The sequence below is a fragment of the Lepidochelys kempii genome, chromosome 3, assembly GCF_965140265.1.
Source record: "Lepidochelys kempii isolate rLepKem1 chromosome 3, rLepKem1.hap2, whole genome shotgun sequence".
NCBI lineage: Eukaryota > Metazoa > Chordata > Testudines > Cheloniidae > Lepidochelys > Lepidochelys kempii.
This window is the reverse complement of record NC_133258.1, coordinates 146,446,056-146,461,881: the sequence shown is the minus strand read 5'-3', so window position 1 is coordinate 146,461,881 and position 15,826 is coordinate 146,446,056. Positions and strand designations below refer to the sequence as shown.

Genomic DNA, 15,826 nt, shown 5'->3' with positions numbered 1-15,826 from the left:
CATGGAGGATTCCACTAAGCGGGACTCATTTAATTTTGAAGCATGTAAAAAGAATTAACCTCATGCAATAAGAAAAGGTATTGTAAGTAAATACCAATCTTTAGAGAAACTTACACTATGAAGTGGAATGCTAACAAAGGACTAGGAGATGTAAGATAATATCAAGGCAGGAGAATTTTACCAAACTGTTGCAAAATGTAAATATATTCCAGTGTTCACCTGCTTGTTTTGCTTAATATATTTAATTACAAGGATTTCCCTAAGGTAACAAATAGGCCTGCTTAATTTGATACTTTGAAGTCCAGTAAGTATTTTGACAATTATGTACAATCAGGACAGGCCATGGATTAACATAACATCTCTTAAAAAGAAAACCAGGTTGTTTCAGCCAAAAAGTTCTCTGCAGACTTATAACACACAATATTTAACATTTCTGCTGAACACCAGCATAAGGACATGACATCAAGTTGCTGGCATTTTTAATTATTAGAAATGATACATTTTAAAACAAAGAAAAAGTTGAAATAAGTCAAATTCGATATTTATAAACAGTAACAAAAACAAAAAGATGAAAGGACTTTGTTTCTTGCCTCATTTAGAATATTGTTAATATTGCCGGTCTCTAATCAATGTAATATTACATATCTTATCTTACTAACTGTGATCTAAGGTAATTCCAGTATGGTTTGATTTGTCCCTTAAGGACTACTGAAAATTAAGAACCAATAGCAGTGCATGTTGTGTTTGAAGCAAGATTTATAATTATTAATCCAGCCAATAACTGATTTTTTTATGATGTATGCGTTCAAGTATAAAATGGAAAATATACCTAAACAGTATGAACTGTACAATGTAGCAGTCCTATATGGCATATCCTTAGCCCTTGTCAATGCTTAATAATAAATTAATACATACGACTTTACTATGTAAAATCAGACAATTCAGTTTAAAAAAAAAATCCTTTACTTCCAGAATAGCCTAAAACAATCAAGACAAATTTTGGAATACCATTAGTTTGCACAAAACAACTAATAAAAGATAAATTCAGAAGTCCAATGTTGGCATGAGGTAAAACCATGTGCATTTATTTAATCTGCATTTTAGAATTAGTAAGCATAAAATTAAATACGTTGACTGTAATAATTCAGTCATACAAGTGCAAGTCTTCAGCTATAACGTATTTTATGGCAGATCATTTAAAAAATGTACCAGTAAATCATAAAAGAGGGAGCATGTCCATTTAACTTTTATTGAAGTATACAGGAGGTTTTCTTTAGAAATCAAATATGAGCATGAAGATATGGCCAAACGTAAAATCTATCAAATTCAGTGAAAATTTTCTGACTTTAAATAGTAGCTGTAAGAATGACCAATATATATTCTTTGTTACATCCGCCCTCACTCTACAAGTAAAAAAAAAAAAAAAAAACATTCAGTAAACATTCTTTCCTAAGGTAGTTTCCCTTATATATCAGTGATTTATCCATTTCTTGTATACATAACTTTTTAAACATACCAATCAGTGGTTCTCACAATTGAAAAATAAAAGCACAAAAAAGTTTACACTGTTGTACAGGTAAATAAAAGATCATCTTGAATTAAACTGTATATCCTTAAGGGCATAGTATAGTTTCAATTTCATTACCTATTACATAATTAGCTTCTTACATACAAATATTGACATATTTGGCTTGTGCTTCAAAGCCTCTGTATCTGTAAAGTCCATGTCAATGCCACTCATAATTTGAAATCACTGGAGATGTCTTTACTGCTGCTAGGTTTAACCTGGTCATGCAATATCGTCTCCTCAGAACTTGTTGTGGCACTGCATTTCTCAGAGGAATCATCAGAATCTGGATCCAAGCCTTCAGGGGAGGGGAGTTTTAAAAGCTCTTCCCGGAGTTGAGCTGTGTGACGCTGTGTGTACAGATATTAAGATATTGATTAAAACATCATTACTTTTCACAATTCTTCTAAGAGAGTAATTTTGATGCATATTATCAATCAAATAATATCCAGGAAAAAAATTATTATAAAAATGGTCTCCCACAAGTTGAAAACTATTTCTGTGGCTGTTGACCAGTCCAGCAACAGGTTTCAGAGTAGCACCCATGTTAGTCTGTATCTGCAAAAAGAAGAGTACTGGTGGCACCTTAGACACTATCAAGTCTCTAAGGTGCCACAAGTACTCCTTTTCTTTTAGTCCAGCAACAGTAATGGTTGCAGAAATTCACATATCCGCAGAGTTCTACTGAGAGTGGAGGAAAGGGGACAATGGGATGCCAATCTGCAGCAGCAGGGCATTTGGGGTCAGCAAGGCAGCAGTGGAAGTGTCCTGGCTTGTCCTCCTGTGCATCACAACTGTGTACTATCCATGCTCATAGTTGGTGCTGGGCACAGCAGGAAAAGTTTGGATAATTACAACTCACCATCAATAAAAAGGTTATGATAAAACACATACTACAGAGATATATAATATAAACAGTATGGAAAGGATATTCCTCTAATCCAGGGGTGGGCAAGCTTTTTGGCCTGAGGGCCACATCGGGGTTCCGAAACTGTATGGAGGGCCAGGCAGGGAAGGATGTGCCTCCCCAAACAGCCTGGCCCCTGCCCCATGACTGCCACTCTCAAAAGCCCCAACCCATCCAACCCCCACTGCTCCTTGTCCCCTGACCGCCCCTTCCTGGGACCCCACCCCTATCCAACCCCCCCGCTCTCTATCCCCTGACTGCCCCCCAGGATCCCATGCTCCTTATCCACCCCCCCCCCAGCTCCCCGCCCTCTTACCATGCCTCTCAGAGCGCCAGGACTGGAAACCACGCTGCCTGGCCTGAGCCAGCCAGCCATGCCGCTGCGCAGTCTAGAGCACCGGGGCAGGCCAGTGGCTCTCGCAGCCGCTCTGCCCAGCAGAAACTCGCAGCCCCACCACCCAGAGCGCTGGTGGCACAGCAAGCTGAGGCTGTGGGGGAGAGGGGATAGCAGGGGAGGGGCTGGGGGCTAGCCACCCCGGCTGGGAGCTCAAGGGCCGGGCAGGACAGTCCCGCGGGCCAGATGTGGCCTTCAGGCCATAGTTTGCCCACCTCCACTCTAATCTGTTCACCATAAAAAGCAGTGACCCTCATTTTAAAGCTCAGTTGCATTAAAAGAATGTCATTCTAGCAACAGAAAAAGTGTTCCCCAGCAGTAAAGCCACAAATTCTGCTCTTGTCCAAGCAAAAAACAAAGTTGTTAAGTATTATATATTTTGTTAATGAACACTGTAAAATTGCACTGGAATGTTAGATGTTAAATATACAGTTATTTGCTTATCTATGAAAGGAATTGGTTTTCTGGAAAGTTTCCCTTTAAATCTGTACTGCAGACTGGTTACAGTACAATTTTATCATATCCCATACATCCCAAAGTAACACCAAACTGCTCTAAAAGCCTTCTGAAGAAAATTAAACTCTCACACTTGCATGGGATGGAACAAACTACATAAGAAGGAAATAAATTCCATTTGTAAAATATTTCATAAACAATCGTCAAGAGATGCATTTGTGACGGTCAGTTTTACAGTTTATTTTAAAGCTTCAATCATGTTCAACTTTTTTTTTTATTAAAGATCGCTATTTTTGCTTGTACTCGTACATGCAGGATAGTTCGTTAAAGTGAACTGTTGCTTCATGTTACCTGTGATTATATTAGCATGCCTCACCTTAAGAGCTGCTGCGTGATGAGACATAGTCCTGCCTACCCGTTTGTCACTGCTGTACTGCTGTATATCTGCTATCCACTCCTCACACTGGGCCATGATTTCCACTCTCTTCAAGTAAAAATGTTTATGTATGACCTGTAAGAAAATATACAATAGAAGAAGAAAAAAAATTAATCCCTGGCTTCCAACCACCATATGCTTTTAAGAACAGCAAGGCTGTGAGTTTTGACCTAAAAATGTCAAGTAGATCAGTGGTTCTCAACCCTTTTGGGCTCGGGACTAATTTGCAAATCTTGATAGCCTATCATGACCCCAAGAGAGCCCTACCCCCAGAAGCCCGCAGACCGAGTCCTCACCCCAAACCCTCTGCAGGGTTGCAACAAGGGGGTGGGTGGCCTCAGAACAGACACTGAAGCCAGCTGTGAACAGCAGTGAGCTGAGATATTCCCCCCCAAAATACAGGGCCCCCCCTCCAGTCCATAGGGGGCAAAGTAAGGGGTGAGGTGAGATTTGGGTGCAAAGTGGTCTGGGGGAGAAATTCGGTAATTTGGGGGGTAAAGTGGAGTGGGGCTGGGCAGCAGGATGCAGTACAAAGAGAGGGTATTACATGGCGGAGGATAATTTAAGGGGCCAGTACTTACTAGAGAATCTGCCAGCACTACGATTCATTCCCTCCCAGCTCCTGTCCCATAGGGCTGGTTGGGCTTGGCATCCTGCTCTGGGCATTCTGACCTCCATGGTCACTATGGCACTCAGGTTTGGGCTGGCTGGACCAAATTTCTGAGAGTGGCATTATAACCTGGTGCATAGGGTTGCAATGCCAAGAGGGGAGGTAAGCCAGCCAGCCCCATGACCCTTTTATGCATTCTGGCTACCCAATTTTGGGTCACAGTCCACAGACTGAGAAACCCCAATGCAGATGAGAAGATTGTCATTTAGATATTTTGTGTTATATGGCTGAAGATTAAACAAAAACCTAAATACAAGACTTTCCTGGATGCTAAAATACTGACAGTTAGTAAAATGGTAGCTAAATTCCCTGACCATACAGAAATCCCAGATGTATTTGCAATACAGGGCATACATTTACACACAAATATTTTCTAATCGGGAAAAGAACAGATACAATACATGAGTTTTAAAGCCACTGCCCTTAGAGCAGAATGTGTTTGGGGTCGGATGGAAGGGGAAAGAGTAGCACTTACGTCTCCACTCAGTGCCACTTTCTGCCTGAACAGTACACAGGTAGGCAGAACTTGTATTAGCGAGTGAGTGTCTGGAAGAATGTCAGTTGTGCAGCATGTTCTTCCCCAGAGCTGGCCATGGACCATCAGCTAGTGTGGAAAGGGGCAAGGCCATAGTTACGTCCCCTTGAGGTTACCACCTTTGGTGGTACTAAAACTCCCTATAACGCTCTTGTGATTTTAGAGTTCAAGCATCAGCATTCAGGCTGTCCCCTACACTGGTGGGAGCCAGAATCTGACCCTATACCTATTTTGGTGTTCATGTACAGTTTTAGAGACCACACAAAAGTAGTCCTAACTTTTACTAATGGTATGAGACTCTTAGCACTGACTTTGTCAGAGATTTCTAAACCCTAAGTGGGGTCACAGATACGTAAAACTAGAGAACTACTCTAAAATAATTTCCTAAAGAAGTTTACTAAGCACACTGTCAATTACTTCAAGGCTGAATATTTTTGCAGTACAGCAGACATGGGGCCATATTCTCCACTGCTTGTTTCCTCTTCTCCTTGTTATTCCTCGTGGGGTAAATTAATAAACTCTACCCCGAGGGTTTTTTTCCCCCTCATTTATAGCAGACACCATGAATAAACAGTGTGTAGAGTACTTAATTCCCTCCCCTACTCCTCCCCTTCCCAACTCCTCCCCTCCCCACTAATTGTATAGGCAGCAACCTAGTAGTGCCTATTTTCCTTCTTAGGCTTCAGGTGGAACAGATGCTTGCCTTATCCAAAAGATGCTTGTTTGGTTTGACCAGACTCTAATTTATAGGGATAGCCATACTCCCTCTAAGCTAAGGGGCCAATAAGTCAAACAGTTGTTGATGCTTCTGCACTGAGAAAAACTGTGCCTGACATTTCAGCTATTCAAGAGAAGATTTTAGAAATTCTTTGTCCTTTGGGGACAGCCTGAATGTTACCTTCTTTAGCGATGACAAAGAGGATTGGGAAAGCTGCCAACATCGTCAACATTCATCCCAATGTCCTCTGAGGGATCAGGCAGTTTTTTAGGCAGTATATATAGGATAGGAGAGGGAGAAGGAACCAACCCAGGGTAGCTAATGGCTTCAGAGATAGAAAGGCTCAGACTACATCCCTAGTAGTAATGAGGTCAACTCCAGAAGTCCTTGGTTCCAAGACTTTTATTCTGAGAAAGCTCTTTGAGACAGTGTGTGTCATTCACTAAATATTTGTACGTTGCCTAAGACAAGGCCCAACCTAGTCGAGGCCTTTAAGCACTACTGAAATATAAATGACAAAATAAGCTCCCATTCAGATTACTTAGTAGGTGTCACAGAAGATAGTGCTTTGCTTAAAACAAATCACAAATAAAAAGAAGGGGTAAAGATTGCACTTCCCAGTGCATTCCCCAGATCCATGGTGATGCTTGGGAAAACTCCATCACAATGGAAGTGGGAGGCAATGAGGCATCGCCTGTGACTACTACTCATTACTGAGGACTCTCTCAAGATGGTTCCCCTTGATAATCAAGGCTCTTAACTTCTTTCTGAAATCAGAGTGGGAGCCAGGGGATAGATGGTACCCCCCTTTTTCACGCTCTCAATACTGCATAGGAAGCAGTCAGATGTGAGCTGCTAGTTCTTAGACTTCGTAAGCTTCCTGGATGCCTTTGCACCTTAAACCTTACAGAAAGAATGATCTAGTGGTTAAGGGTGCTAGCTTGGAATTTGGGACACCCAAGTTCAAGTCGCTCCTTCTATCACAAACATCCAATATGACGATGGACAAATCACTTAGTCTCAGTGTGTCTCACTCCTCATCTGTAAAATGAGGATAAAAGTACTTTCTTACCTTATAGGGGTGTTGTGAGGATAAATACTTTAATGATTGAGGTGCTTAAATACCAGAAGTACAGAACCTACTATACACAGATCAGTCCATCCCTTGCCTTGCCTTTGAGTTGGGCAGTTCAAGAGGAGATTGACACTGACTCAGCTGGAAAGTTTTTCAAAGTCTCTTTCATCAGGAAGAACTGGAATTACAATTAACACACTTTCTTCGACTACAGATTGAAATTAGCACAAACAGTGCACCTCTCAGCTAAGTGCCCAGGCACTTGCTATGTGGATCAGGAATATTTAATTCTCTGAAGAGGGTACCACCTGAATTTAGTCTATTGACTAATATATGCTGGCTAACATACATATATATATTATGTTGATACTACTACCCACAATATATATTCCAAGCATTTGAGTTTACATATTAAGCATTAATATAGCAGTTATATAGCCCAAATTGGCTTGTACTTTTATTACAAGCCTGTTAACTTATGGAAAGTATCCCATAACACCTTGCATTTGCTAAAGCAAGCATTTGGCATAAGCAGATGATAAACTTGTCAAAAGCAAGATACATTCTTTCTGAGTCTTAGTACAAGCTAGGGAAGTACCTTCATGGATCAGTACCTAGAATGCTAATATCCAAAACAAAGATAAGAACAGAACAACAAGTTAGGGAACTGGAACAAACTGATGGGTTGGATTTTAGTGATGTGTAAAGAAATGTGTAACTTGTAAAATCATATAAATCATACCATTTTGGGAAGCTCACCTTCTGCATAAGGTGAATGTAACATTGCTGCACAGGACTCCTCTTCGGATACTGGTATCATACAGAACCTTTTCCCTGTACAATTAATACACCTGACTCACTCTGGTTATTTGGTCTCAAGTATAGTTCATAACTAGTCAATTGTTTGACCACACTTTGGTTTTACAGTATCAACAAGTCGTCTTCCCAGATTGAGCCTTTGGGTTGGACTAAACCGGACCACGACAGTATTCTTGTCAGCAAGTTAAAGAAGTATGGGCTGGATGAATGCACTACAAGGTGGGTAGAAAGTTGACTAGATTGTCGGGCTCAACGGGTAGTGATCAATGGCTCCATGTCTAGTTGGCAGCTGGTGTCAAGTGGAGTGCCCCAGGGGTCGGTCCTGGGGCCGGTTTTGTTCAATATCTTCATAAATGATCTGGAGGATGGTGTGGATTGAACTCTCAGCAAATTTGCGGATGATACTAAACTGGGAGGAGTGGTAGATACGCTGGAGGGCAGGGATAGGATACAGAGGGACCTAGACAAATTGGAGGATTGGGACAAAAGAAATCTGATGAGGTTCAATAAGGATAAGTGCAGAGTCCTGCACTTAGGACGGAAGAAACCAATGCACCGCTACAGATTAGGGACCGAATGGCTGGGCAGCAGTTCTGCGGAAAAGGACCTAGGGGTGACAGTGGCCGAGAAGCTGGATATGAGTCAGCAGTGTGCCCTTGTTGCCAGGAAGGCCAATGGCATTTTGGGATGTATAAGTAGGGGCATAGCGAGCAGATCGAGGGACGTGATCGTCCCCCTCTATTCGACATTGGTGAGGCCTCATCTGGAGTACTGTGTCCAGTTTTGGGCCCCACGCTACAAGAGGGATGTGGATAAATTGGAAAGAGTCCAGCGAAGGGCAACAAAAATGATTAGGGGTCTGGAACACATGACTTATGAGGAGAGGCTGAGGGAACTGGGATTGTTTAGTCTGCAGAAGAGAAGAATGAGGGGGGATTTGATAGCTGCTTTCAACTACCTGAGAGGTGGTTCCAGAGAGGATGGTTCTAGACTATTCTCAGTGGTGGAAGAGGACAGGACAAGGAGTAATGGTCTCAAGTTGCAGTGGGGGAGGTTTAGGTTGGATATTAGGAAAAACTTTTTCACTAGGAGGGTGGTGAAACACTGGAATGCGTTGCCTAGGGAGGTGGTGGAATCTCCTTCCTTAGAAGTTTTTAAGGTCAGGCTTGACAAAGCCCTGGCTGGGATGATTTAATTGGGGATGGGTCCTGCTTTTGAGCAGGGGGTTGGACTAGATGACCTCCTGAGGTTCCTTCCAACCCTGATATTCTATGATTCTGTGATTCTAATTCCAAAGCAGGTAACCCAATGCAACACAGAACCTGATGCAACTGACCCCTTGGAACTGGGCTACAGAGTTAGTTATAATTACTAACTAACCAGAATACAATTATAATAAAATCTGAAAAACAAATGCACTGTTTACACTAAAACTGTACTTACATGGTTGATAAACTGATGCCCCGGGGGGTGGGGGCGCAGGGAGAACCAGGACCAAGGGAGTCATTTATTATGGTGGTTGGAAGAAACCTATGGGACTAGGGAAGCAGCAGTTTATATACTCCTGCACTCAATGTTGGATTTTGCATAGAAGCATGTAAGGCAGCACCAAGGTTACTCTACAGAGGGATCCAACTTTACATAGGCCCACCCAGAAGTGGGGATCTATACAGATAATACTTGGAGAATAAGAACAAAATCTATTTATCATAGTGTCTTTTAAAGGCTTTTTAGTTTAAAGAGAAAAATCTAGTGCTAGGCATGTCCTTGCTGTACTGCAAAGGGACGAAAGACATTTTCAGTGTAATATTAGCTTTTTAGTTATTCTACTGATAAATCAATGATTCAGCTCCCATTGCTCGCTCCAAAAATTATAAAATACCTTAGTCAATGTCACACCTAACATAACAAGTAAAGTGGAAGAAGAGAAAGTCATGAGGGAAAGTCAGGGCGTTCCATATGATTTTGTGAGTAGCAAAATATTTTATTCTTTTGGTGGCCCTTTGACCACAAAAGCCAGATACTTTCAATGTAAAACATATTTTTGTACAATGGTAGGATAATAAAATACTTATTTAATTCCAGAAACAATAAGTGCCCAATTTATCAAAGATAATCTATCTTTATTGTGAGTATTCTTTTCTTAGTCAATGTGTACTATCAGATGTTTCATAGAAGTCTTACAATCAGTTGAAATGTATCATTAAGCCTGCTGTTGTAAAAACCATGCATTATTCCTACCACTTCCAAGTGACAACCAGAAGCTGACATTATGACAAAACTTAGCAATTTCCTTCCTGTTTTACATAAGAAAAAGGTTCAAAGCAGGAAAAAGTAAATGAGCATAAATAATGTGTCATGGGTAGGTGGTCTAGCTGGGAGTTTAACAGAATTTTTTTAAAACCATATTCAAACTGCTAGTATGGCATTAATCACACATTCCACTTTTATTAGAAATTAGGGAAGGGATCAATTTCCACAGTTGCAAGTTACCCTTAATTTGATACACACACTTTCACAGTTTAATAGAGGTGTGAAATTGTCCAAGAAAAATTATGACAAATATCAGATTTCTTGCTTGGCTCCATAGCAAGTTTCTTAGCAAGTTTCTTAGCAACACCAAATATAAATGAAAAAAAGAGGAAGAATATCATCTGATGATACCTTCATTAAAATGTTGAATGAAGATTAAATTAAATGAATTGCCACATGCCATGGACAATGTACATTTCTTCTCATGATGAAAGACTGTCAGTGAAAATCTTATTTCCTAAGACTCTACACTCCCCCCAGATATTAGTATTTCAAGGAAAAAAGAAGCTACATTCTATTATTAAATTAAACAACTGAAACTCCATAGAACCAATTCCTGTGCCATACCATACCTCGCTTAGTTTTTTCATTCTGTATTTGTTTCATGATCAGCCTTTAGATATTGCCTAAGTAGTTTTTTCAGTTTTGAGTTGCACATGAAAGAATTTTATTTAAACTTAAAATAAGAAAATGCAAATGAGAAATGTGTCTTCTTGCAGACATGTGTATCCTTTGCAATGCGTTAAAGTGCAGCTTGCTAATTTGCACCTCACTACTCTGGATATGCAATAATTCAACTCCCCAAAATGGCAGGTTCTCTACAGTTCTTGACAAAGATCAACTAATGTTGCTGTGAAATCTCAAAAAATTCCATTAATTTTACAAAATATATTACAGAATATTACTTGTAAACTATTAAATAATTACAGCTAGCATGAACGAATAGGTACCATTAAGGTTGAAGGAGTTTCCTTTTATAAAGGGCATTTCCATTTAACTACAAGTCTGCACACTGTTCATCTTTCAGGTTCCCCAACCTTGCCAAGCTCAGCATCAGAAACAAGCTCCCTACAGATCAGGACCCACTGACTCAAAGCAGAACTAGTCTCTACCAGAACAACAGATGCAAAATCTCCACTGCTTCAATGATCAACAACTCCTGTAACAGACGTTTCAAGACCCATGAGTCCTACACATGCCTATGCCAATGTGCTATACCTCATCCAGTACATCAAACACCACAACAAGAAGTACGTGGATGAAACTAAACCATCACTATGCTCTCGAATGAACTCACCCAAAAAAATGATAAAAGACAAAACACCCCTATCACCAATGGGTGAACACTTCACGAAACTATCACTCCATATCTGACCCCTCAGTCCTCTTCCTCAAAGGAAACCTGCACAACACCTTTGAATAGGGTCACCAGATGTCCTGTTTTTTTATACGGACAGTCCCATTTTGGGGGACTTTTTCTTATATAGGTGCCTATTACCCCCCACCCCCCGTCCCATTTTTTCGAAGTTGCTATCTGGTCACCCTACCTTTGAAAGATGAGCATGGGAACTTAAATTCCTAACTTTGCTAGACACCAAAAATCATGGACTTATTAGAGGCATTACAACAATCTTCAGGTTTCAGAGTAGCAACCGTGTTAGTCTGCATTCACAAAAAGAAAAGGAGTACTTGTAGCACCTTAGAGACTAACAAATTTATTTGAACATAAGCTTTCGTGAGCTACAGCTCACTTCATCAGATGCATTCAGTGGAAAATACAGTGGGGAGAGTTATATACATAGAGAACATGAAACAATGAGTGTTACCCATACACACTGTAAGGCGAGTGATCACTTAAGATGAGCTAATATCAGCAGGAGAGCTGGGGGGTGGTGGTGGTGGTGAGAGAAAACCTTTTGTAGTGATAATCAAGGTGGGCCATTTCCATCAGTTGACAAGAACGTCTGAGGAACAGTAGGGGGTGGGGAAATAGTTTTACTTTGTGTAATGACCCATCCACTCCCAGTCTCTATTCAAGCCTAAATTAACTGTATCCAGTTTGCAAATCAATTCCAATTCAGCAATCTCTCGTTGGAGTCTGTTTTTGAAGTTTTTTTGTTGAAGAATTGTCACTTTTAGGTCTCTAATCGAGTGACCAGAGAGACTGAAGTGTTCTCCAACTGGTTTTTGAATGTTCTAATTCTTGACGTCTGATTTGTGTCCATTTATTCTTTTACGTAGAGACTGTCCAGTTTGACCAATGTACATGGCAGAGGGGCATTGCTGGCACATGATGGCATATATCACATTGGTGGATGTGCAGGTGAACGAGCCTCTGATAGTGTGGCTGATGTGATTAGGCCCTAAGATAGTGTCCCCTGAATAGATATGTGGACACGGTTGGCAACGGGCTTTGTTGCAAGGATAGGTTCCTGGGTTAGTGGTTCTGTTGTGTGGTTGCTGGTGAGTATTTGCTTCAGGCTGGGGAGCTGTCTGTAAGCAAGGACTGGCCTGTCTCCCAAGATCTGTGAGAGTGATGGGTCGTCCTTCAGGATAGGTTGTAGATCCTTGATGATGCGTTGGAGAGGTTTTAGTTAGGGGCTGAAGGTGACGGCTAGTGGCGTTCTGTTATTTTCTTTCTTGGGCCTGTCCTGTAGTAGGTGACTTCTGGCTACTCTTCTGGTTCTGTCAATCTGTTTCTTCACTTCAGCAGGTGGGTATTGTAGTTGTAAGAATGCTTGATAGAAATCTTGTAGGTGTTTGTCTCTGTCTGAGGGGTTGGAGCAAATGCGGTTGTATCATAGAGCTTGACTGTAGACGATGGATCATGTGGTGTGGTCTGGGTGAAAGCTGGAAGCATGTAGGTAGGCATAACGGTCAGTAGGTTTCCGGTATAGGGTGGTGTTTATGTGACCATCGCTTATTAGCACCGTAGTGTCCAGGAAGTGGATCTCTTGTGTGGACTGGTCCAGGCTGAGTTTGATGGTGGGATGGAAATTGTTGAAATCATGGTGGAATTCCTCAAGGGCTTCTTTTCCATGGGTCCAGATGATGAAGATGTCATCAGTGTCGCGCAAGTAGAGTAGGGGCATTAGGGGACGAGAGCTGAGGAAGTGTAATTCTAAGTCAGCCATAAAAATGTTGACATACTGTGGGGCCATGCGGGTACCCATAGCAGTGCCGTTGATTTGAAGGTATACATTGTCCCTAAATGTGCAATAGTTATGGGTGAGGACAAAGTCAAAGTTCAGCCACCAGGTTTGCCGTGACATTATCGGGGATACTGTTCCTGATGGCTTGTAGTCCATCTTTGTGTGGAATGTTGGTGTAGAGGGCGTCTACATCCATAGCGGCCAGGATGGTGTTTTCAGGAAGATCACAGATGGACTGTAGTTTCCTCAGGAAGTCAGTGGTGTCTCGAAGATAGCTGGGAGTGCTGGTAGCGTAGGGCCTGAGGAGGGAGTCTACATAGCCAGACAATCCTGCTGTCAGGGTGCCAATGCCTGAGATGATGGGGCGTCCAGGATTTCCAGGTTTATGGATCTTGGGTAGCAGATAGAATACCCCAGGTCAGGGTTCCAGGGGTGTGTCTGTGCAGATTTGTTCTTGTGCTTTTTCAGGGAGTTTCTTGAGCAAATGCTGTAGTTTCTTTTGGTAACCCTCAGTGGGATCAGAGGGTAATGGCTTGTAGAAAGTGGTGTTGGAGAGCTGCCTAGCAGCCTCTTGTTCATATTCCGACCTATTCATGATGACGACAGCACCTCCTTTGTCAGCCTTCTTGATTATGATGTCAGAGTTGTTTCTGAGGCTGTGGATGGCATTGTATTCTGCACGGCTGAGGTTATGGGGCAAGTGATGCTGCTTTTCCACAATTTCAGCCCGTGCACATCGGCAGAAGCACCGTATGTAGAAGTCTGTTGTTTCAACCTTCAGGAGGAGTCCACCCAGAATCCTTCTTTTTGTAGTCTTGGTAGGAAAGTCTCCTTGGATTAGTATGTTGTTCAGAGGAGTGTTGGAAATATTCCCACTAGCTCTCCTTTCACCTATGACTGCATAGGTGTTAAATGCCCACTTCATTTTGAATGGTTTCTTTCAACACCTCATGCTTAACAATCTGTTCCACCTTGTATTTAGCCTTGACACTGATTACCTTTCCCAGATCTGAAGAGGAGCTCTGTGGAGCTTGAAAGCTTGTCTCTTTCACCAACAGAAGTTGGTCCAATAAAAGATATTACCTCACCCACCTTGTCTCGCTCATCTTTCAGGATGACAGCTTCTAGATCTCCTCTCTCCCCAGCAGTGAAATTTTTGGGAACATTTCAGAATTAATAGTTCAGTTGTTTTAGTGTATGAAGAGGAAAAAGTGACACTTCTGTCACTCTGTCTTTTTCAGATCACTCTAATGCTTTAGTAGGGATGGGTGGAAAGGTGAAATTTGGTGGAAAAGATAGCCTCTGGGTCTGAAATGTACTTTTCAGCTATGTAGTGAAAGCCTGTTTAGATTTGGATGAGTTATGAGGATTTTAAAATGGAACTTGTGTATGCAAAATGTAATGTACGATAAGGCTTGACTTTTTTTCTCCTGCAACCTACTATGGTTTCACAGGCACTGCACACGATTGTTTTGGTTGAGTAAGGACAACCAACCTAATTCTCAATTATCGAGGGACAATCTCCACTCATTTGATATATTTTGCTTTCCACAACCAAATCTCTGTACAACTTTTCATGAGCGATGAACCCGAGAATTCGGATTCTAATATCTAAACTGTATTGTAAAATCTATTCACCTAAATTTGGGTTATTGCTGATTATGTACTCTATGTATCATATGACTTTTAGAAAACTAACTTTATATTTGTGGGTAATCTAAACACTATACCCAGATGTACAGACACTCTTTTCCCAACCTATCTATTATATAATTTTTTTAACATTAGCTTTAATAAAAATTTTAAATCTGTTTCTCTTTCTATACACTATCCCTAAACATTCTGTTGGCTGGGCACAAACAGCAAGTTATCTCAAGTGCCTATACGCAAATGCAAGAAGCCTGGGAAACAAGCAGGGAGAACTGGAAGTCCTGGCACAGTCAAGGAATTATGATGTGACTGGAGTAACAGAGACTTGGTGGGATAACTCACATGACTGGAGTACTGTCATGGATAGATATAAACTATTCAGGAAGGACAGGCAGGGCAGAAAAGGTGGGAGAGTTGCACTGTATGTAAGGGAGCAGTATGACTGCTCAGAGCTCCGGTATGAAACTGCAGAAAAACCTGAGTCTCTCTGGATTAAGTTTAGAAGTGTGAGCAACAAGGGTGATGTCATGGTGGGAGTCTGCTATAGACCACCAGACCAGGAGGAGGAGGTGGACGAGGCTTTCTTCCGGCAACTACTGGAAGTTACTAGATCGCAGGGCCTGGTTCTCATGGGAGACTTCAATCACCTGGATATCTACTGGGAGAGCAATACAGCGGTGCACAGACAATCCAGGAAGTTTTTGGGAAGTGTAGGGGACAATTTCCTGATGCAAGTGTTGGAGGAACCAACTAGGGGCAGAGCTCTTCCTGACCTGCTGCTCACAAAGAGGGAAGAATTAGTAGGGGAAACAAAAGTGGATGGGAACCTGGGAGTGACCACGAGATGATCGAGTTCAGGATCCTGACACAAGGAAGAAAGGAGAGCAGCAGAATACGGACCCTGGACTTCAGAAAAGCAGACTGACTCCCTCAGGGAACTGATGGGCAGGATCCCCTGGGAGAATAACATGAGGGGGAAAGGAGTCCAGGAGAGCTGGCTGTATTTTAAAGAATCCTTATTGAGGTTACAGGGACAAACCACCCCGATGTATAGAAAAGAAAAGTAAAAGGTGGATAGAAAGCTGGCTAGATTGGGTAGTGATCAATGGCTCCATGTCTAGTTGGTAACTGGTA

The 15,826-nt window shown here is 41.7% G+C and overlaps 1 protein-coding gene and 1 long non-coding RNA gene across 2 annotated transcripts in view; one reads left to right on the top strand and one right to left on the bottom strand.

Moving 5' to 3' along the window:
- Window positions 1-242: 242 nt before the first annotated feature.
- Window positions 243-15,826, bottom strand: part of BIRC6 (baculoviral IAP repeat containing 6) — a 320,140-nt gene continuing 304,556 nt past the window's right edge. The window contains 2 exon segments of the mRNA XM_073338417.1: window positions 243-1,917; window positions 3,701-3,835. Of these exon segments, the coding sequence (XP_073194518.1) occupies window positions 1,738-1,917; window positions 3,701-3,835 (315 nt within the window). The 3' untranslated portion in view covers window positions 243-1,737.
- Window positions 7,579-14,853, top strand: LOC140909345 (uncharacterized). The gene is made up of 2 exons (XR_012158186.1): window positions 7,579-7,796; window positions 10,918-14,853. It is a non-coding gene; the product is annotated as an uncharacterized lncRNA (long non-coding RNA).